General features: G+C 33.6%; 1 protein-coding gene across 1 annotated transcript in view; it reads left to right on the forward strand.

Annotated features, from left to right (window-relative positions):
- The first annotated feature begins 8,679 nt into the window (after positions 1–8,679).
- Positions 8,680–25,653, forward strand: part of LOC123564646 (GTP-binding protein Rhes-like) — a 53,836-nt gene continuing 36,862 nt past the window's right edge. The window contains exon 1 of the mRNA XM_045358370.2: positions 8,680–8,909. Within this exon, the coding sequence (XP_045214305.1) occupies positions 8,863–8,909 (47 nt within the window). The 5' untranslated portion in view covers positions 8,680–8,862. The remainder of the gene's footprint in view (positions 8,910–25,653) is intronic.

The following is a 25,653-nucleotide window of genomic DNA, read 5'->3' on the forward strand; positions in this document are numbered from 1 at the left end:
GCCCCAGTACTGACAACCTACCCCAGATCAGGTAGATATGATATCAGAACAATGTGTCATCAATAGTCACGGAGAAACACACCCCCAATCAACTCGCGAACCATACTAGACCAACGCCTACTATGAGCTCAGCTACAAAATGGTGTAACAGTAAAGAAATTAAACAAGGATATTATCTTAAAGCAAGGACATATGATTTGTGTAATTTTCCTAGTTTGTGGAGTTCATTAAACCATTTATTTTCATTAGCTCACAAGCGTTATTTGAAAAAAGCAGATGAACTTCTAAAACCATCGGTTAAGTAGATAGTTTGACATGTTTAAGCAAATGTATCAAACAAAAATGCTGAATGCAATAATCTCACAGTTTTTTCGATAGACTAAAATGATGAAGAAAATTAATTGTAATAGGTTTTGTTTTGAATCATTACAGCATAGCTCTCATTTCTGGTTATATTATATTCATATTCGGCAACATTTTGTACATAAAAGAGATTTAAAGCCAACACGGTAAGTAAAGTATGGACTGACATGCATTTTTCAATCACCTACATTGTTTCTATAGTCTAAACGACTTCCCAATCCTCAATTTTTTTCCTGGTCATAAAAACTGTTAAACTACGTTGCAAAATAGTCCCATGAGAAGTGACCGTGTCACCAACGGATAGCAATAAATTACACTAGTTAATAGCTTTTTGACTCCGTTTAATCGAACAATCGTGTTAAGGATATAATATTACTTGGCAAATGTTTCCTAATTTCCGTTCATCACAATCTTTAGAACCTAGTGAAGGGTCAAGTACATAGCAGTCATTTAACTGGCATGAACAGGTTCCCGTTTCGGTCCAGTCAATCCTGTCTCGCAAGATTAACTCTACTTCCCACAATAATTCTAGAGATAGACGACTGATATCAGACCCAAAGTCCTACCTCAAATAAAATCACATGAACCACACCGGCCTAGGTTTATTCTGCGTACAAAGATGTCTAGCAAAACCAAGCTTTAAATTGATAAGCGCGTGTCGGCGCATCAAACAAATGAAAACGAAAAGTAAACTTGAAAAGGGTATATTTCAGCAGGGACAATATCTTTCATGAATTTTCCTATTATTTGTGGAATGTTCCATATGAAAAAATTCCAAACGTTCAAGTCATGCCGGACAAGATCTCCAATTTTGTATATACCTTGGGTCCATCACCTTAGTCAAGAGGAGTTTTAGTTCATGACACGCAATTTTCGTTAATGGGGTATGATATGCGACCAGTTTCAAAGGTAAGGCACTGTATGGCTTCCAAGTAATGCTCGTCGGTCTTTATAATATAAAATAAGAGGAAATAAAAACAATAATTGTTGTGGTTATGGTTCTTCGACACTCACTTTCGCCATAGACCTCTACATTTTTCTGAAGTGTCAACGAAATGCCATTTATACTTTTCAAGTAATGCTCCGGACAAGCTTATTTTGTATAATAAAAGGAGATAATTCAAAACCTAGGTAAAGTAGAGTTATGGTTCTTTGACACTGCACTTTTCGTCAATATCCTGACATTGTTTCTAGTGTAATATATTCCATCCTCAATTTCGTTTCCGGTCCATAACTAAGGCATTTTAAAATTACTTGGCAAAAATGTTCCCCATGATGAGGCGACGTGTCATGCGCGAAACCCGGACCCCTAGCACAAAAGTCAAGGTCACAGTTAATAGGGCTTTTTTGACCTGTCCGGTCTGTAAGTCAACAAATCATTAAGGGACCTTAATATTACTTGGCACAAATGTACCCCATAACAAGACGACGTGTCATGCACAACTTTCAGACCCCTAGCTGAAAGGTCAAGGTCACACTTAGCAGTCAAATGTTAACATGGCATGAACAGGGTCTGTTTCGGTCCAGCATTCTGTCATTCATCAAGGGATTGCAATATTACTTGGCACAAGTATTTCTAATAATCAGACGACGTGTCATGCACAGCACCCAGCTCCCTACCTCAAAGGTTAAGATCACACTAGGACATCAAAGGTCATTATGGGTTTTTTTTCTGTGCGGTCCATAATTTTGTCATGCAAAACAAGATTTAAAATTAATAAGACGACGTGTCGTGCGCAACTCCCAGGACCATATATCAAACGTAAAAGTCATACTTGGAGGTCAAAGGTCAATAGGGGTTTTCCTGTTCGGTCAATAACTCTCTCTCTCATGAAGGGATTTTAATATTATTTGGCACAAATGTTACCCATGATGAGAATGTATATCTAGCCCAAACGTCAAGGTCATAGCCGGAGGTCGAAGATCTCCAGATTTATTTTTCCTTTCTGGTCCATAACTCTGTAATCAATGACGGGGTTTTAGTATTACATGACACAAATATTTCGTATAATGAGGCAATGAATATCCAGACCCTAGTTCAAAGGTCAAGGTCAAACTTGATGGTCAAAAGTCAACATTGACCTTTACCGGTCTTTATAAAATATTAGAATATAAGCTGGACCAAATAAAAACAATAATTTTGTTTGTGTATTTTCTACAGAATGACTTCCTTTTGATATGATGAATTCTTACGTTTTTTCTCATAATTTCTCACCAATTTCAAAATGATATGTTATCAAAATTAAAATTAAATGCATATTATATTCATAGATGTTAGATGCAGTCAACAAATGTAGATGTTTATATATGCAAATTTTAACACTGTGTTTTAACATACGGTATATATAGTACAATATTGTTTATACGTCATTGATAGATATCAGATGATTGTTATTATTATATTACTATTATTATTATACCAGATTTATATAGCGCCCTTTTCATGACCAATTTCACTTTCAAAGGCGCTTTACATAGTTCAAATGCAGCCACACAGGGCGCATAATTCATTTTCTACTAGTACAGACACAGAGCGATCTGACTAGAGGGACAGAGGGAGACAAAGCCCCCACGACAGAGAGATCAGAAATCAGATACAGGCTTGTCCGGCTAACTTGACCTAGCTCGTTGCGAATAGACAGCCTGGTTCTTTAATGTGCCCAGTGTATAACACTGATACACGCAAGGATTGTCTGGGTTCCTGACCAGTACGCTTCTTGTTGGGTGGGAAACACTGAAAAGCGTTTCTGAAAATTCCAGAGAAGCTGCCGGGGATCAAACCCCCGACCTCAGGATTGGAAGGCCAGTGTGCAAACCACTGAGCTATCCGTCCACCATACTGCATTAGAAAAAAAAGCCTTCCAAGTTGCCTTCCAGTAGAGGACTTTGCTTTGCACGGCAGTACTTCATTCACTTGTTTATATCCCTTTTCTTTTTGATTAAAACATTTAATTTAAATGTCAATATCCTGTCAGAAGTTGAAGAATATTAAGTAAAAGCTCTGATACAAGTAACTAAAACATCAAACTCTTTGTACATGTAATACTCCTATTTTCTGATATATATACATATATGCAAAAGTCTGTACCGGATCAAGTATATTATAAAGAAAAAACAAACAACATTATGCTGGCTCGTCGAGATTACGATAGGATTTTACTATTAAATCTACCTAAAAGGCAGAACATCTCCTAAACCTGGCTCTCAGCTTTTTACTTTCATTACAAATGCAAGCCAGCAACCAAGAAAACAAAATAGCGTTTCCTTTACGAGAAGTGTCCAATCGAAAGCAGGCTTACAAAAAGTGACCAATCGAAAGCTGGTTTACGAAAAAGTCATGTAATCCATATAGGCCGCAACCATCTTATATCAATGAACACAAAGAAGCTCAATGACACGCAAAGGACCAATCTATGCAAGTAGAAAATGCATCGATTGCCTGTCCCTTATTGTAGTTGTTGAAATTATGCAGAAAGATTCAGATTGCTCCTTTTCTGGAAAAAATGAATGAATATACGCCTTAGAACTATGTAGACAAGATCTGAAATAGTAATAAGGCAAACTTCCAAGGCGTTATCAACACAGAATACAGTACCCTTCGTTCCTTTTCAGTTCTTCTTGTTTAATTTTTCGTTTTTTCCCTTCCTTCCTTTTCGGCTCTTCTCGTTAAATTTTTCGGTTTTTGCAACTCTCTACACTGGAGGTTCCCGCAAAAACGCAAGAAAAACAGAATACGTTACTATGGTTACTATGTTACAACATTACCATAGTAACGTCACGTTACATTGTATGTACAATGATGGGCCGATATGCGAAACTAGTTTGTATTTTTATAATTAAACTGTTGGAAAGGCATGTGAAATCATTTTATTTATTTGATTTATCAGACTTCCATCTTGTGCCGAGTCTTTTCATTGTCAAGTTTATATATATATATATATATTACAAGATAAAATATCTTTGCCATTTAAAGTCTGTAAAGTGTTTATAAGAAATATATATTTACAGTGAAACATCATGTATTTATGCTAATATTGTTCGATGGTTTATCCCTTGCAAATTAATTACCGGATGTAATTACCATTTACTATCCAAACACTATCACACAAGCGAGCAATTCATACTCTTTTAAAAATAACATATGCCATCATTTCAATAAAACAGCATCTTCTAGTTATACTGAGTTTGATCGTGAAGCAATCTTAATATCTTTTCAATATAAGTTTTAAATACGTTAGACCAAAACTAATTTCTTGTTTAGAATAATGTTCAAGAATTAAAAACAATATATAATCATCTTAAAGTTTGATTATAACTTTCAGTGTTTGTTTGTAGTATATGATTTTCGTGTCAGAGACTTGTCTCTGTAAAAAAGTATAAAAACTCCCTACAAGTTGATTTTGTCCTCAGCTGATGTCCATCTATTTGACCATTTCGACGTAACCTTTCACATTTCTGTACATTTCATTAATAGTTTATTCGATAATAAAATGGTAAGAATCAACTGCCTGATAATATTGATCACAGCAAATATTGCCAGAGCCACACATCCCATAGCAAACTAACCACAAACAGAAACTGTAGTGGAAATATGTAGTAGAAGGGGTGCTTCAAATATCTATGAATAAAATGGGGACGGGGCAAATTGGGAGGGCTGTCTATATTTGCTATTTTTCTTGTCTTTGAAGTGAATGTGATAGTGTTAAAAATTATGTCATAGCACATATCATGTTGAAAAGTAGCATAATAAACGGGGCTCTTCGTAACTAGCTTTTACAAAAAAGATAAACTTGTGTTAAAATTATGCTTGTATCTTATTGGTATGAGAAGAAAGACTCAATCATCGATAAGTTAAAATGCATGAGAAATAACAATAAACAAGAAATATGAGCCGTGCCATGAGAAAACCAACATAGAGGCTTTGCGACCAGCATGGATCCAGACCAGCCTGCGCATCCGCGCAGTCTGATCAGGATCCATGCTGTTCACTTTCAAAGCCTATTGCATTTAGAGAAACAGTTAGCGAACAGCATGGATCCTGACCAGACTGCGCGGATGAGCAGACTAGTCTGGATCCATGCTGGTCGCAAAGCCACTATGTTGGTTTTCTCGTGGCGCGGCTCATATCTTTAAAACATATTCGGCGTTGGTGGAATTTAATGTATTGAAAATGTTGAATTGCAGTATAGATAAAGAACAGTTTCCTGCGCGTTGTTTATATACATTACTTCTTGACAAAATTATGACGCTTTATAAAAGAGTTCGAATATTCCTGTGCTATTCTAAACTAATACTGCAAACACTTGCATTTATTTCTATACGTTAGTTTAATTAAATGGTGGAAATCATCCCGCGAATATATTACGGAGATAGCCGAGCCAACCGCGACCGTCAACTACACTGTATATAAAAGAGTTACGCAAATTTGGAGTTACTCCAATATACTTCAGTCTACAGTATTCATGCTTCTCTGATAAACGTCATTAGAGACAGTATCTACTGTATATATGTAATACTCTGTGTGTTGAAATGTAACGGAATTTATTATGAAACTCTATATTGATTTCAGCCAGTTGAATGTATGCATGTATTTATTTCTGTCTAGTCCCACTGTTTTTATTGGTTGAAGGATTATAAATACAACTTGTATTGGTTCTTTAAGTAAGTCAAAAGTTGGCTAAAATATCTACGGCAAAAAAAAGAATCGAGGTGCGATTTTTGTAACATCACACACATTATCATCTTATAAAAGCTTCTTCAATACCACTGTTGTCTGACTCGATATGTTCGTCTCTGGCACAAATCAATTAAGTTTATTTTATCGAGGAACTTCCAATTCTGCTAAATTGCTAAAATCTTCTGTTGTTGTAAGTGTAAGTCCGGTTTTAGAACGCAATCGTTTCTTGGATGAACAATAAATTTTGTCATTGGTCTTCCTTAATTATTACTCAGATCCCAGCATCCCTTCAAAGTATTCTTCCTGCACAGAAACTGCTGTGCTCGACCTGAATAACCTTTTCATGTTCTTAGAAAGACTTACAACTTCATTTTTGTAGGCGGATGCATTGACATGAATAAGCTGTATGCCTTTCAAACCTTTACTTAGGCATTTATTTTGATAGATTTGTTTGACAGTTGTAAGTACTTTGTTTTATAGAACTTGTTTGTGACGGCTTTATTCTCTTTTGAAGGAATTTATATAACTAAACCACGAGAACTAAAGGAAACATTCTTTGCGCATTTCGACTATTTTTGCAATGACCGGACATGCATGATATTATTTTTTTATTATTTTTTCAGCAGTTGTTTGGCGAAATTTAAACGCTTGGGCTTTTAGTCTGGTGCCAACAAATGGGGAACCCATCTAACATAAACCTTCTTTAACTTTTTAAACGGCCAGTCAGAATATGATAGATGGTTCCTTCTGAAATGTCTATAGTGCGAGCAATTTGGGAAATAGTTTACGACCATCCTCCTCTTTATCAACAACGACAGCAGTGTTTTTCTTTGTTACTGGAACAAGAGGCCTACCTTGACAGTTACTGTTTTAAAGACTATTTTGACCCCGTTAATTTTTTTTAACCAAACGAAACTCTATTCTCAAAGTTACTACAGAACTAACATGGATACAACATAATTCACATAATTCAGTAAATATCTCTTTAGGAGATACTCGCAAACAAACCCAGGCTTTAATGTAAGCTCTGGTGTCTATTTTTATGGCCGAAGGCAGGTATTGATTTCATCTTTACTTCCTGTTTATATCTGTGGTGAAGGTCATTTAACAGCTGATTAAAACTGTACATTGTGATTGGTAGATGAAAAATTCCACAGTTTGACTCTGCCACTCTGATACGGACGATTTACAGTCATCTCGTCCCCATTTTGGTCATTTCGTATCCTTTGACGATATCAAAACTGGTCATTTCTCACCCCCACCCACCACCACTTTTCGGCCCCTCCTTTTTAGTCTTATTCTTTTGTCAAAGAGTCCTAGATTATGATTAATATAATTTTGATGAAAAGTATGTGTTCTGTAAAATATGTCTACCTGAAAACATAAAAACTACATTCTGTTTTGCTTTATAAATTCCCAATCGAATGCAAAAGTGTAGAGTGCATGTATGTTTCATAGCTTAAAGAAGAAGACTGACTAATGCATCCGTGTATCTTGTGTTTCCTCATGTTTAATTATAGCATTGAAATAAAGCCACTGTATATGAGTGAGTGTAATTCAACAATGGATAACTTGCTCAACTGTTACTGAATTAAATCTATTTTTCACTGGTATGTTGAGTAATCGTCCGTTACCAAGTAGTACAGTGGTTTCTATGAAAGATCATTAGTGGCAGTATTTATTGAATCACCCGCATACATGTTGACAGACGGGGACATGGCATAGTTTTAAGCTTTGTCAGTCTTGTTGTGGTAAGGGTACTGTATTTCTCAGACATAAGGAATGGTGATCAAACGGAACGGACAAGCCAGTCAGATAATGGCGTCCAAACCAATCTTAAATGGCATTTTCCATGGTTTTACGTAGGTCACTTGCTATTTTATTTCACTGTTGATCTCTGGCTAATATTTTGGTAGCATTTTAAAAGATAAATATAAACAAGCCTTATTACATGTGTTTCCATGCCAACAGGTGAGCTGTCATACCTCAATAAATTCCACAGCGTTCACAGGTCAAACAAACTTTTCTCTTAAAAGATACTTAAACCTTACCATTCTTGGCGCGTTTATGTTTTTTTAAATATGGGTATAGCTTTGTATGATAACTCTCAATAATAGTCTGTTTATTTTATAAGGTGCGTGTACAATTTATTTACTATCGTCTCATCATAACAACCCAACCAATTAGTGTATTCTTATCCGTATTACACATACTGCAATGACATATTACGTCATATGAATACATCACATATACACTGTACGTAAAGAAAGAGCATTTCGTTAGTAAATACAGAATGGCAGAACGAACATATCTATAAATCTCCGGTTATACTTAAATATAATTTCAGTGAACTAGCTGTGTTTTTCATCATCACGTTCTTGTGTTCCTATTGACTGTCTGACTGACGTACACAAGGAAACCAATCTCATATACAAATAACAAAATACCTGCCATTTTTAGACGATTGCACCAATAACATATCACATAAATTACAACAAGAATGTTTCGGTAAGACTGCGTCGAAAAACAGACCACCACGCATATAAACATTACAGAACTTTTCTATGACGTCATATCATCGGTTATATGTTTCGCTTCCTGAATTTTCAAAACATAAAGAATTTGTGCACTTCAGAGATAACGTTATCCTATATGTCTATCGCATAAAAACATTTTAGAAATTCAAGACGTGACCTTTTAGTGCAAATGCGCTTACTGGAAGACAATCGGTACCTCTTGGCGATAATAGATAATTACCGAGTTTCACGAGTAGTGCGAAAGTAATTTTCTTGCAGAAGGAACAGACGTATTATTGCACTGTGATGCCATTCTCCGATGAGATTACCATTGCCTTACTTGTGGCAAAAAAGTAAGTGTATCTTGTTTTCTGTAATTAAAGTTTTATATGTAATTTGTATGCTGAACGTTTTCGACTGCTAACTATTATTTCTTTATACTTTTCCATCTTTGTGAGACAAAAATGAGAAACATGTTATATTAAGCGTTATCTTATAAATTAATGAAGGAGCACGAAGTGTTTTGTTATGTAAGTCATTAATTTAAACATCCTATTAATTTTGAAGAACAATTAAACTGTTAATAATGATTTATACTGAGGGCAATGTCCTTGAATGTTTTGTACGGACATATCTTGTTTATTTAAATTTTACATATATCTACTTCAATCTGTACTAGACCACTTTCGCGACCATAAGCCATATCAACATACCCGTTTTTTTGTTTTGGACAGTGTAGGTGAATGACCAGTTGGAAATTGGTACCAAGAATTGAAGCAAACTATTTGTAAATTACATGACAAATTGGTTTAATTTTCTAATTTTTTTTACATCAGTACATACAGTATTATGTGATTAGCATAAGTAATTAAAGTTTATTATAAATTCCAAAAATTACATGAATAAAAATGTTTTCTTTAATTTCTGTTTTTTTTTAAGGAAAAACTTTCAGATATACTAAAAATGTAACAAAAACTATATATTTTTACACAACCTTTTAAAAATGTATTTTACTGTATAAATACAATGTAGCATGGGTTTCCTTAGATATTTCTTTATTTTTTCTTCATTTTTGCCTAACGCTACTATCCGCCGTTATTGTTTCTTTTCTTGGATGTTTGATTCAGAAATATCGCCAGTAACACGCGTTTCTTACGGAGCACTTGAATATGCTAATACGAATACAATGAATAAGAATTTACTTGTAATTATAAAAGAAACATTTCTTTTGTATTTGCTTTTTATAGACACCGACCAATTCGCTTTTTACCGACTGAAACATGACCAGTTTCTATCCGATAAAGCAAAGTGTCTGAATCCGCCTAAAATAATCTTTTTGTTTAACGAAAAACAGAATCTATAAGTAACCGAACGGCCGCTGCGCAAAAGGTTGCGCAGAAACAACTGCCGGAAATAAGCCCTAACAAGCCCTAGTTCCATAGTACGGCGTCTTATTGGACTACTGAGTCCGCTCTATCCGTGAATTTTATTGTTGGTGTTGGAGTATTTATATCGGCATTCATCTGTGTTGTATAGTGGCGTTATTCTTGTTACTGTGGGAAAGAGATTCTACTGCTTTAACACGGCAGACATTTTCCCGTAGTCGAATGTCTTTGAATTTTTCTCCAATAAATTATGTATACAATTTACAATTCAAAGTTCTTAGCTTTTCAAAACAAAATAGCAATGAAATCTGAGAAAAGACCCTTTGGAAGCATAAAACACAACCAAGCAAAGTAAAAGCAGACTTGGTTTGATTATGTATGTTCATGAGAGGTCATGAAATATGAAACACCCCTCACGCCCCCATAGCACTGGCTTAGCAGAATTCTATTGCAAAGATATTGAATGCACTCCATGATCCCCACAGAAACTATAACAACACTGAATCAAAGTATGGGGAGGCAGCTTGGGATAGTTCTTTTAATAGCGGATTTCTCCACGTCCGTTCTGCTGTTAGTCCGCGAGTCACAAAGTATGCGATAATAATGACTGATTAGTACACGAGATTTTTTAATGAAACTTGAAATATCGACAGAAGACAAAAGAAAGAGCATGCACTTCCCTTGATTTTGTTGGTACGTTTGATGGCTGTGGCAATCGGTAGTTTAAATATCCTGTGCTGTATTAAAAGTGCAAGAGATTTTTAAAATTAAATCTGGTGCATAGATAAAAGACAATAAAGGAAATATGCACGATGTTCAATTTTGTCCGTTTGTCTACCCATTTATACACCTATTTTTCCGTCCGTTAGTCAAGTAATATGGAGGACTAGAGAGCAAAGGTAATTGCCAAGTGTAATATGCTCAACACTAAATATATCTATAGAATTCTATCGAAATCGGCATGTTCCTACCGCATGCTAGATACAAATGGCGCCATAAGAACTTTAAGTCTCGAAAAGAGACATTAAAAGAAGCGAACTCTCAGATTTCATTGATATTTTTTTGAAAAGCTAAGAACTTTGAATTGTAAATTGTATACAAAGGAGTAAAATCTGAGAAGGTTTTCTTTTACGAATTGTAGTTTTCTAATAAAATATACTCCCCTTTTTCTTTTCTATAGAAGCGATATTTATATAGAATGTAAGTCTCTGAAATGCTAGAAAATGTCGAAAAACATTATGAAGTAATTTTATAAGATTTCAGATTTCAGATTTATTCATAATCCATGGCATATAATATGCATGTTGATACAACAAAGTGAAATAATGAAACAGTCACAAATCAATATTGTAAAATATTGTGCAAAATGTTGAACAAAATGCGGTACAATGTCTGACTAAGAAAAAAAATGAATTGGACCAACTACACTAAATAGCCAAAGATGAAAGGCAGATAACTCAAAAACTACTTATGCAGAAATAATGACAGAGTGTATTCCCCAAATATTGCCTATTAATTGACCTGAATACTTAACGTTCTCCCTTGAACTGCATATAAACCGCAATAATGGGGGGTCCAAAACATTTACATGTTATAACAGAGATCGAAAAAACAACGGTATACAACCTTATACCCAAAACTGAAGCATGTTAATACCATCTGTACGTGTTTACAAGTAAAGTAGTTACTCGAACCATAAATACTAGAAGACAATACTGAATCTGGAGAATGAGCTATTTAAAATTTGACATTAAAATTTTACAAAACAGTGATAATAACAAGTAAACTCTTATCTTTACTATCATGAGGTTATCAAGTTGATGAATATTAGGACGAGTAGTAAAATTATTTGGAATAAACTTCTTTCTAATGGATTAGAAGTTACTGCATTTCAAAAGATAATGAAATTCATCACCTAGTACCTGCTTCGGACAGAGGTGACAGACTCTTTGACTGCGCTCTATATGCAAATGCCTACCTTTTTCTATTGGCAACAAATGGTTCACAGTTCTAAATTTACACAAATACTTACTTAAATTAGAAGGTAATAAATCAAGATACTCCTCAAAACCAAATTCTTTTTTGTAAGTACGATAGACTAAACATTTTGGTGAAGTGACAACACTATCATGCCAATTTTGCAAAAACAGATCTTTTAACCTACTTTTCACAGTTGTTTTGAAACAATAAATATCTATGTACCTAGCATGAAAATATTCAGACATTCCAAGTTCATCAAGTGTATCTTTTACAAAAGAAATCCAAGAAGAAGAATGTGTACGATTCATATGCAAATAGAAAATTGTATCGTACAACAATTAACATATCTTAACACTACCTGAATTAATTACTTTACACCAATAACATACACGAGCCTTAACTTGTAATGCTAAAGGCTGTAAACCCAGCTCTCCATAAATCATACAGTTAGGAGTTGTAGATTTCAAATTTAGAATCAATTTACAAAACCGAAGTTGAAATTGCTCTATTATACTTATCCGCTCCGTACCCCAAACCTCACTACCGTATAATAGTATTGGAACAACAACAGTATTAAACAAATGTATCTGAATTGAAATAGGCAAGCTAAAAAATAAAGAATAGCTGGATTTAATGGTGTTCAGACTAAAGAACTGAATACATAGGTTAATGATTGCTGCACTTTAATAGTCACTAACCTCTTTAGTTGACCTTTATCTATTCAGTTTTTCCCTAAACACAACATATGTTAACTTCTCATACACTGTTGTTAAAGTTCAGTTGTTTCACAAAGTGTCCCCTAATAGGTTAACAAGATACATATATAGCTTAAGAGTACATTTATTCCCGGTGTATTATCGTTCCAAAATTAGGCGAACGTTTAATAATAAAACAGAAAAAGCACAATAAATAGTGTGCTGTTTTCGGAAAAGTTATTTAGTCATCAATTTGCATAGACGGAGAATAACGTATTTAAGCAATTCCAGTATATTTGATAATATCAATGAAGTTTTAAATGATTTAGTTAGCTTTCTTAAGCAGGTGCCTTTTCCTAATAGTTTTGTTTCATTCGCCTTCGAATCAATATTTTCATCGAATAAATGCGGCGCTTGTCCGTTTAATTTATAAATGTACATCTTATTTTTGAATGACCATACCTCGTGTTATCTAAAGCCGCTATAAAGGTCAAGAATAAGATTTATATTCTCCCAAATACACGCCAAATGTTTTTAAGTATATTACGCGTAAGTTTTTGAAATGTGGATAAAACTGATCTTCCCCACAAAGGTCATTTACCTGTTAGTAAGGACGTCCTATTAACAAAACTTAGAGGTGCATAGTGTTCGTTTATGTGTATTAATAAAACGGCTAATCCTGTAATCACATGTGTTGTACCTAACATTAAATATATATCAATCTGCAATAACTAAATGAACAACCTTTGCCATAGCTCATTGACACTTAACACTGTTAAATTTACTGGCCGACAAAAACAAAAGTGAAAACTTTATCGCTTCATTAATAATATTCTGATAAAAGCTTGAGAGTAAATAAGTGGGGATCGATCATGTTTTTTTAGTTTAAACTGACTTTTTTGTTTAATTAAATAAGTACCAGATTTTCTAAATGTTACCTTGACACAGTTCGATTGTGGCTTAAATATAATACTAAATGCAGCCGCGCTCTTATTCTAATGATATAGAGGATATTTGTTTATTTCAGTGCAAGATATCTTTCACGAGTGAACACTAGATGCAATATTTTCAAAATGTAAGAGTGAAAGATATTTTGATCTCACATGTAAAATAATCAATTTATTTTTTATTCCATGTTTTGACTAAATTTACACAGTTTATAGTTTCTAATCAGTGAAAAATATATTTGACCAGAGATATTATATAATATTACCACTGTAATATTTCGATAATACGCTGAAAAACATATAATAAAAAGCAGTATGAGCACATTGCCGAATAATCACATAAGTAAACACAACGATGTTTTGATATATTCAAACACATTTCTTCACATGAAAGACATATAAGAAAATACTCTGCCCGCGTATAACCTCTTTGTCGTGTTTATTTAAACAAGATTCTGCTATGTATTATTTCTTAAATGACGTCATATAGCATACCGACTTTTTAAACAAATGTAGCAGTGGTGTCCAGATTTTGAGCAACAAATGATAAATTTCCGTTGAACTGATTGTAGAGTCTCAATTTCATACGCATCTAAATGTAGAGTATTCAGATTTCATAGCCCTTATTACAAACACATTATGCGAAGAAAATTGGTGAAATACTCTGATACTCCGATACTAATCTGTGCTGAACGAAACAGTTTTATGTTCGTAGCTTGTCTACAGTAATGCACCGTTTTTTTCATTTCATGTACCTTTAAACATGCTGTTGTAGCATTAATTAGATATCACTAGTTGAGGTAGTTCTGTACGTTTGGATCGAATTTTTTTCTACAATGTAGAATTTGAATAAACTCTGATTTTTCAAAACTTCCGAATATACCTACACAATTTCGCAAATAGGGTCGTGTGTTTGATTTTTTGCTAGACTGATTTGAAAAACTTGGACCTCACGCAATTTTTCATAATGGGAGCCTATGGGAAAATCATAACTTTCACAACAGCGAATAGAAATTTTTCTATAATGTAGATTTTGACGAAACTTCTCACAGTTATAAATAAAGACATGACCTATAATTTGATGAAATAAAATGTTTAGGTCCATGTGCTTATTTTTAAGATATTTGACCATGATATTTTGACTTTAGAAATATAGTAACAGTGCTATTGTAATAAATTTACTTACAGGTTGCGATTAATTCTTGAAATGACTTTCATTTTCGTACGCCGAATCCAGGCTTTATTCTACGTTTTCCGGATAAATAACGTTACGCTATCACCGGTTTATCAAACGTGCAGAACTACCTTAATAAAGAACTCTCCACAGGTTGCTGTACGTAAGCTGTGAAATCACAACTTATACACAAATAAAAAATAATGTAGGCGTATTGAAAAAATCTGCATTGCAAAACTTCACATAGGTTAACCAAAGATATTTTTAGTCCCCTACCGTCGGAGCACCAGAGGGGACTAAAGAAATGCCCTCAGTCCTTCCGTCCGTCTGCAAATCTGGATCCTGCAATTACTCAAAAACTGTTCAAGCTAGGTTCATAAAACTTTGTATGTGTATAGAGGGCACACATTTATCCAAGTTTCAGCTAGTTAGAAAAGGCAATGTCAAGAAATTAATTCCCCACTGAGATACGGTCTATCATTAGTGACAAAATGTAAGACTGTTTAAAGTAAATAAATGGTGTCAGAAATGTACTCCATAACTCATTTGGAGTCTGAGCATTTTAAAGGCAGACTAGGCAGTTTGGAAGACTACAGTTCACTGACCTCGTCCCAACCGGTTTTTTTGTGGGATTTAGTAGAAAAGCATCACAGAACCTCAAACTTAAGTGTTACCGCGCCATAAAAAACCCCCCAAAAAAACCCCAAAAAAAACAACAAAAATAAACAAAAAAACAAAAAAAAAAAAAAAAAAAAAAAAAAAAAAAAAAAAAAAAAAAAAAAAAAAAAAAAAAAAAAAAAAAAAAAAAACAACAAAAAACGAAAGCGTAGAGACTTACTGTATATCTATTCATCAATCATGCTCTGTGCTATACAATTGTTGCAGTGTCTCCTGTTTTAATAAATTTTGTAAGAGATTTTACAAATATTTAAAACTTGTATGAAAACCGTGTGAAATACGTGACCCGGATACAAGTAAGAGTATTCAAATGTATGAATGCTATTTCTTTAGAGTTTGATAAAAAGAAAGCTCGTAATCACATTCTTTTGCCGAAAGACAATGTTTTAGTACGATGAAAAGAACTATATAGTATTTCTAATAAAAATGTTGAATAACATTTTCCAGAAGTTTAATATGTCTTATATCTTATTGCCATGGAATATGTGATGTGATGCGTATTATAGAAAATGTTTCTGTATGAATTATTAATCTGAAATCCAATTTGCTACTCACACCAGTGTGTATCTACACCACTGTCAAAGACTTTGATATCAAGCTAATATAATTTGCCGATTAAGTGCTTTAGTGTGATCACCTAACGTAATTGAATATCAAATTAAGTTTGTATATCTGATTGTGGCACAGTATGATAATATGTATTTCTATTTTTTCAGTTCAATGTCAAATTTATAAGATACTGCATCTTTGGCTTGTGTCACAGCCCACTAGGTTAGTCCAGTTCACACTATCCGTAACCTACAATAAAGAGAACCAAACAGGAGGAACTTGTTTCGATGGCGACAGGACCCAAGAAAATATTGTTTAGACTCCCGAAAGTCTACATGTAAACCATCTAAAACCTATACGTAGAACAAATTATCCAACGTACATAATAACAACACCTTTAATATATATGAAACATTAAAAGCAATTTTATGGGGGCATACGGATTAGAAGTTGAAAACCATTAATTGCCATTTTTAACAAAAACACGTATGATATCAAAATTGCTTTCATACTTTGTTGATTTCATAAATTGTGCACATATGCACAAGACCCGGCCAAACCCTGATTGCATGCTGTGCAAAAAAGGTATCACTTAAAATTGATTACGTACCAATGAAATACAAATTTATATACAAATATCAAAGCAGAAGCCCGTTTTACGATTTCACTATAGAACATGATGTAAACATTACACTGTAAATGTTAAGGGAAGATATATGTTAAGGGAAGATATACAGCACGTCTGTTAAAATTCCAGATGATCAGATATAAATATCAACATCGCACTACGAAATTATGACAGCAGTGAAATGCTTTGCTTTCTGTATTTCGAAAACATAAATACTTTGTGCATTACAGAGATTAGAGATTAAATGATTACAAAATATCTTTATCTCAAACATAACATCTAGGAAATTGTAGAAGAGACTTATTGTGCCCTGGAACTTCTGCAACTGGATCTCACACGTTGCACATTTATTGCTTATAGAAACAATAGGTGCTCTGTGATGCTTTTTGACGAAATTGTAATTTTCTTACTTAGCAAAAGCGCATAAGGAATTTGATCCAATGAAAGTTGTACTTAAATTCGTGTCATATGATTCCGTTTCGACAATGCCTTTTCGTTGCAGTCTTTAAAATGAATCGTTTAATTTTGCTAGTGGTTAGATTTCTTTCTAAAACAATGTGCTAGTGGGTTAAGGGAAACATTCTATAGCTAGTCAGAAATTTGATTGTGCTATGTTTAAGTAAGAAACAAACACAATTGAGTAAAATTCTCATAGACTTGGCATGTAGAGACAATACATTTTTTTCTTTGTTTTCTATAATTGTTTTCTATAATTGTTTCGTCTTAAATACGTAAAAGTTTTAAAGTATATCCCGACACTATTTCACCACATATTGAAACAATGTTAAAAAGTAAATAAACAATCACTAATAAACATCAAAGTTTCGCATCAAACCGTATGACGATATAACGATGTGGTAGCGTCTTTCTGTCGTCTTCCGTTAAAACTTTGGTGACATCATTGTAGGTAAAATCTCGTTATGTAGTGGCAACTCTTGTTACTACTTAGTGAAAAAAACGTCGATTTCCGACATGAGTAACGTCAGTGACAGGCGGCTTTTGCCATTCTGATAGGTTTATATTTCGATATGTACGCTAAATGATGCTGTTTTTCTAAACATTGCAAATAGGTCAAGAAATTTGACTTTTACCAGCACCTATTCTTTGCTTTAGTGAAATTACATCATGATCAGCCCTCATATAGGAAATACATCATGCGAGTATATCTGAAAATTGTACGCGATGTGCTAGTACTCACTGTCGATATCATGAAAGATAATCGTTTGGAAATAAGTACGACTTTTTGCAGCTTCCTATTTGAGCCAAACAACTCATGAGTAGATTTTAAATCAACTTGCATAGCGTCAGTATTACCATTTTACCAAGCATTTCGTAGTAGAGCTTTCTGCATATTATGATAGTTCTGTATGTCAGGCATGTGTAATATTTGAATGTAGATAATAAAATAACTTATATATTATAATACTTGGAAAGATATTAGTTTACATATCCAATTATCCCTTTATTTCTTTTAATACTAACTGTTGTAAAAAAGACATTGCGACTGAAAGCTCATTGTAATGTTGTTTTTTTACTGCAATGAATTTTAGTTACCTATCTTTATCAAATAGGGCGGTAAATGATTGCAATCTCCAAGTTCAAACAGTATGTTCAACTATATATTTCTTTAATTGTAACTAGAAAGTAGAGAGTTACAATGATTCCTTGGACAACACAATTAAGGTAAACATACTGTGTAAGAAAAAGGTGAATAAACTGTAGCTGAAGCATTGAAACTAAAGCTTTGTACATGTTTGTGCAAATAATTACATTCTCACTTTTAAGTAGGTATACATTTCTACGTAAGACAATAACTTAGAGCTTATCAAATATACCTGGCGAGTTAATGACTTCTCATAGTATATTATGCAACGCATGTCTTAATTGATTAGCTTCAGTTTAAAATTAAATCATTGTATGTTCGTCTGTTGATGCGTAAGTATTTAGCTTAAGCCTGTATGCTTCGTGATAGTTTGCATGCGCAGTAATAAATTTCCCTTCATTATTTTAACATTAGTATACTCTTTACTTCAGAATGTGCAAAACATACTATGGTATCATACAGTCAATATAATGTTTTATTTATCTAAAATCTGTTGGCCCCAAGTTCTAGCACTAGTTAACTTTCTATTTAAATCAAAGTCATCTCGCCTACAAGTTCACACATGGTTTTACACTTTTTGCAACTGTATAGCTCGATATTATTACGAGGTTTGAGAAATAGTCGGTTGACGCAGTGTCAAGTAAATGCCAAATTGTGATATGAGAAAGTTGTAAATTAGCTTTGCAATTTGCGCACGTAATACTGAATATTTCAATTTGAATGTCATCGCATAAGTCTCGCCCACATCCAATGGTTTATTTGGCATTTAGATGATGCTGACAAAATCGCAGTGGCTGATCACTGATAAAATAAGTTGCTATATGCACCTCAGGAAAGATTTAATCTAAACATTTATGAATTCAGTAAAGCCCATCTCTCAACGGATAAACAATATCCAAAACGCATGCTAAACACTCCTTGTATATAATACGAACTTTCCATTTGATAATACTTCATTGGTTATATATACAGTAGTTTCAAAATAGCAAACGCAAACCGGTTGAGTTGAAGTTTTGCCAGCTGTAGCGGTCGCACCTCCCCATATTCAATAACTATATCTTTTTAATATTTAAGGCGGTTAAACAAATTTTAGTCAATGTATTTATTCAAAATTTAATCATTTTATCATTTACACTGATTTATGATTATATAGTATTAATTCGGTCAGAAATAGGCTTTCATGTGTATACTCGATAACTGTTCCTTACAATCAGAATAATCCTTTTTCTACTTTTAGCGCATTTTCACGTAACCCAGGGGCCACGTCAACAGAATTTCTCTTGTGGAATGTATTTTACACAAAATCAAACATATTTTATGCTTATATTCGCATGTTTTCGAGATGTTGATTTGAAAACAGAAGAACGTTTATTTTGCGGACCGGTTTCCGAAATGCGGCAATATTAGTGTGTCTGAATACAGTCGGCTCGCATTTCAATGCATGCTATACATTTCAATGCATACTGTTCAATACACCTTTTCGTTTCATTTTCATCAAGCCATTGTGGAAAATAGGTATAAGACAGGGTGAATATCAAAATGGATCTAAAGTTACTGAATTTTATATGACACGAAGAACAATTTCTTTTATTGGTACAAATGTATATAAACTATATTATGTTCATTTAGTGTTTATGTCTTGTGAGATTTTCACTACAGGTAATGTGAAATGTCCTTTACTGGTTGCCCAACCAAGATATTATTATTTCAGTGTAAATATAAATTCGACAAAATGTTAATATACTCAGCTCAAATAGAAAAAATATGTTGTATTATATTTGTCAACAGTTGCATTTTTAACTAGCTGTGTGAAGTTGGCTAAACAAACGACATACGACATTCGAAAATTTTGAATGTCGTCCATTGCGCGACATACGACATACGACATTCGAACATTTTGAATGTCGTCCTGTGCGCGACATGCGACATTGGACATACGACATTCGAACTTTGACAAAAAAAAAATTGAATGTCGTTACGACATTCGAAAAAAGTTGAATGTCGTGAAAAAACGACATTGGACATACGCCATTCGAACTTTGACAACAAAATTTGAATGTCGTTCAGTGTGCGACATACGACATACGACATTCGGAAAAAGTTGAATGTCGTATGTCGTATGTTGCGCAATGGACGACATACAAAATTTTCGAATGTCGTATGTCGTTTGTTTAGGCAACTTCACACAGCTTTTATAACTACATATTGGAATGAAATCAGTCAGAAATACATGTTTGTAAAATAATATTTACATTATTATCATGTTATCTATCTTACTTGCATTACCAGTAAACTAATTTTGAAGCTACACACAATTTTAAAACTGGACTTTTGTTTCAAGTTGTCGAAATAACCCAGTATCAATCAAGTTGAAACGAAAACTATTTTTGTTAAAATTTAAATCTGAAGAATTACAGTATACTTAGCTTTTTAAATACGGTCATACTAGTATTTAACTTGGAAATTACATTTTTTTGTAAAAATAACAAAATTTAATATGATATACATTTCTAATATGGATCTGATTAAATGTAATAAAGGGGAGTGGTAGTCTAGTGGATAAGGTGTCGGCTGCTCAATCCAGGGGTCGTGGGTTCTAGCACCACTGGGGTCACGACCATGACTTCTCATATGACACCAGTACCGGTTTTTCCAGGAAGCGGACTCGAGAGGGTTCCAATAAGCTTGAAGCTTTCATCGTAATCGAGCTAAAATAAATTAGTATAAACTAAATGTAATGGGTCTTTGTATTCCTTTAAAAATCTTCCTTTAAAGAATTAATGAGTGTGAGAAGTTGAAATTAGCCCTTTAAGAGTTCTACTTTTCGTGCTTAATATTGGGTCGAATAGATGAAATTAATAATTGAGACAATTATCGTATCAAAAACAGTTAAACGTTTTCTTAGTACGTTTATAGCACGCCAGTTGACATTTAATGCTAAATCTCAGGTACTCGCGTATTTATCTGGTCGAAAAGAAGGTGGACACAGAAATACATAGCAATATGATTTAATCATAAGGTTGTACTCTGCGTAACAACAGCAGAGAAAAACCGCGCCGCTTGTACTAAGAACATACTAGTCATTATACTCTATGAACGTGCCACTATATATTTATGCACACGTACCCTTCCATCTTAACATTTCGTCACCTTAGCGCAAAAAGTGAATAAGTCCTTCTTTAAGTCAATATTTGTAGAGTACATTCTACATAGAAAACATATTTTTGCTTAACTGAAAACAATAACATCCCTCACAAATAGGTAATACATAAGTAATGTCTAAACAAAAACAAATGAAGTTTATTCTATTTAGTTATAAAATTAACCTCACACGTTCAGAAGGGTGATGGAAGTAAGCACTGGACTTCAGGTCTATAAACAAATAAAAAAACAGACGTATTTTAAAGACTTCTGTATCCTGAAACCTCCCATAAATTGCAAAGCAAGCGGATCCGATCTACGTCTGTTGAATAGAGGCAATCAAATGTAAACATCTCACTTTTGACGTCACACCAGTAGCAAAATGTTTTGCGTTTTTGCGTTTGTAACACATATTATAGTATGTGTGCATTTTGGAGATAACACGATTAATTTTTCCTACTGGAAAACATAATGAAAAACCATTGGTGCTTTTATTGTACATAAACGCTTCTCATTGGATGAATTTTTACAGTTAAACATTGTACACGATTTAATGAATTTTAGGAGTCATAACTGCTTTGAGATGCCAGCCTCAGGCGAATGTTATCATTCCTTACTTGTGGCAAAACAGTAAGTTGTTTTTTATGAGATGTATACAATTTTGATCAAAATTTTATTTGCTGTATTCAGAACAACTACATTATAACAACTACATTTTACTCTAAATCAATACGCTTGTCTGTAAGCTGTAGCGGAACAAGGACAATGTTCGGGACGGAACAACACCGCAGTATTGCGATGTTCTAAAATTTAATTTACTCATCTGTGGGGGCATTGATCTGTAGAATAGTTTTGTTTACTCATTAAGTAATCCCAGAGTTGTCATCGTAACCGTGGTCTAACTGCTTTAATAAAAACAAGAAAATATTATGAACAATTACTTTAATTAACCAAAATATTAAAATGCATTTAGAGTTCTAGAGAAAGTTGATTCTCTGTTATACCCGTAGACAAAAGTTGTTAGGGAAGTAAGAGAAAGTGATAACAATACTGTTGACTGGAGAAATATGTGGAAAAACCTCTTTATGAACAATTATGAAATCTATTAGAAGATGCTTTGGAATAATAATACGCAACAAAGTAAAATAATATGACGAGTCTGTTTAAAACACGTCCCTTGCTTTTTACACCAGTCTCGGCGGAATTTTGGTAAACGCATACAAGTGAAATCCATGATCCTAAAATACCAGAAAATATAAATATGTTTGTCTGACATGATTTTAACTGAAGTCATATAAAAGGTGAATCTGGGGGCATAGTAATTGTAAATTTGGTAGGAGAATATGTGTCAAACAAGGAAGAAACTAATCTGTATTTTTGTAAAGCAGAAAACAATTAATAGGATATAACAGTAAATGGACAACAATAGCATAGTTCTGTTACAATGCAAATGCGATCAATTCTATAAAGCGCCATTGTATTCTGGATTTACTTTGCTCATCTTTCACTGAACTGTTTTATTTTTCGACATTGATTATGATCTAGAAAACAAACTTGTGAAATATATTAAACTAGGATGAATAAATAATCAGTTCATGTAGCGCTACAGTCGTAATTAAATGTCATACATCAACCGATATTTGTTAAAAAGAACTTCCAGGAGTTTAGTAGAATTATATATTTTATACAGTGTTTACTAAAGCATTATTTTAAACCTATCGCACAGTACTATTCTTTTAGGAAAACGTGACATCTGAACACTTACCTACGTTTATCAAACAGATATTGATGAACACATGTTTGCACCTGCCGTAACTTGCCCTAAGTAAAATATTAACATTTCTATGAGTTTTGTTTCACTCATAACACACGTGTTTATATTGAACTGCTCAACTGAGATGCTTATTGCAATTTACTTGTATAACTGTATGTATTCAATGTTTACATGGATACAGGTAGTAAGTGATCTAATATTGAAATAAAAATGTATATCAGCTTACTTAATAACTTAACTTTGAAGCAAAGCATATGTAACAGTTATAAATATACCTTGCTGTCGTCATATCCCACTACGTGACAAATATCAGCGAGCAGAAAAGTATTACAAAGCATCTGACGGTATGGATTTCATTTCTGTATACATATACAAGTAACAAAACACAAGAATGTACTGTTTCTAATCAACTATTTAGAAAAGTAGATTAGAAAAATAGATCATCAAACGTTAACACCAAAGTATCAACAGTAACAAAATGTATACTTCATGTATTTATATATTATTAAGTATTTATGCTTTGTAGAGAAACATTGTAGCCTTGAAAATAAATGCATGTAACTAAAAATTGTAGGAATATACGCTAGTTATTGAATGATGTTATTGCAGAAACGTATAAGAACAATGAAACATTGAAATTGTTTGTTTGTGCTGCCATTATTTAACAAATGTTATCATTCACTTGAAGGAAATTGACAGGTGTTTTTGTTTTGGTATGAGATGGATATTTTTTCTGTTGAATGCATTTGACTCTTTTTCTTTGTTCTGGTACTGCCTTAAATGATATACAACACAATAGCCATATCAATGCACGAACTCGTTTTAACATGCACGCTGGGGTAAGATTATGACAGCAACAACACCCCTCCCCCCACGAAAAAATAAAAAAAATCCCAGACTAAACAGATGAAGCCTATAAAATTGTACTGAAGGATTTTATAGTAACATATAATCTTTGGTACTAATTTCAAGTCCATTTGTTTTGCATCATTAGATACAATAGCATGTTCAATATTTCTTTAGAATTTGTGTTAGTTAATTTCCGTTCTGATTGCAAAATTATGTTAGATGTATAAGATAAAACTTCAAAGACTTCAAAGACTGTTTGCTCCAATTTCACTCCAGATCAATACGCTTGTTTAGAAGCTGCCAGGAAACGGTACGGCATATGTTCGTGACGGAAAAACATTCTGCAAATCTTTCACGTATTCGCCGTTTTCTAATAATGAATATTGTCAAATGAAAGACCATTCACCTATGAAATAGATTAAACTGTACCAATACTACCATGTTGTCTGTATATCTGTGCAGTCAAGTGGCTTTCATGTTTCCGTAAACAAGTGTGCATGGTTGCAATACAGATCATTGCTTATGCCTTGTTGTTTAAAATGAATCAACTTCAGTGAACTTGAGTTTTGGTATACTGATTCAAAAATTTTGACATCTCATTGTGAGCCTATGGGAAAAGCACAATTTGATTACATTTTTGCGAAAAGAATATTTTTCTTCAATGTAAATTTTAATAAAGCTTCTCAAAATCATAAACTAATATATGATGTTAAACATGGTGAAATAAAATGTTTATATCCGTATATTTCTAAGATATTTGCCCATAATAAAAGGGATCAAACTATTCAAGTTGTTTACATATGGAATTAATTAACGTGTCAAAGTTTTTAAAAAATATATCTTACCCAGAAAGATGTTAACGTTGCGGTTTTAATAAACGTACTCACAGGTTGCCATTAATTCATAACATGACGTACGTTCCCGTTTGCTGAGTTGCTTATTTCTACGTTATCCCGAAAAGACGTTACGCCAATACTTCTTCCGTTTTATCTTACGTGCAGAATTAGCTTAGTGTATGTTTTATTTTAAGTGCAAACAAATAAACATATAACCACAAAAAAACAAGAACACTGTGCCCACTAAGACTACCTGCGTAAAATGTACGTTTTTAAAGGTGATTTGTAGGGAGATTTTAGTATATATGTTTTCAGCTGTACTTGAAATGCAAGGTTGACTGACAACCCTGTACAACTGTGTGTGTGTTCGGGTTTAAGGTCTTTTTCAACAATTTTTCAGTCATATAAACGACGGTGTCTACTTGTAGCAGTGAGCACAATGCCCAACTCACTGGAATATCATGCCGTAGACACGTGACATGATACCCCTACCTGTTACATAATACTGGCACCGGGCTGACCAGTCCTAGTATTATCCTCTTAATGTTGAACGCCAAGCGAGGTAGCTACTAGTACCATTTTTACGTTTTTGGAATGACGCGGCCAGTGATCGAACCCGACCTCCCGCACTGGAAGCGGGGGCTCTACCAGTATGCTACCGAGACGGTACTACCCTGTATAACACTGAAATACTGTCAATTAATTGGGTTGAACAAACTAAATGAAATGATAATGCCTACTGGTTCTTCACTGATTGACTGCTATTTTCTTAGAAATGTTGATTCTAATAATTATATCCATTGACAATAGACACTCCCTCCCCATATTTTCCAACTATTTTAATTTTTTGTACAAGTA

Source organism: Mercenaria mercenaria, chromosome 2, assembly GCF_021730395.1.
Source record: "Mercenaria mercenaria strain notata chromosome 2, MADL_Memer_1, whole genome shotgun sequence".
NCBI lineage: Eukaryota > Metazoa > Mollusca > Bivalvia > Venerida > Veneridae > Mercenaria > Mercenaria mercenaria.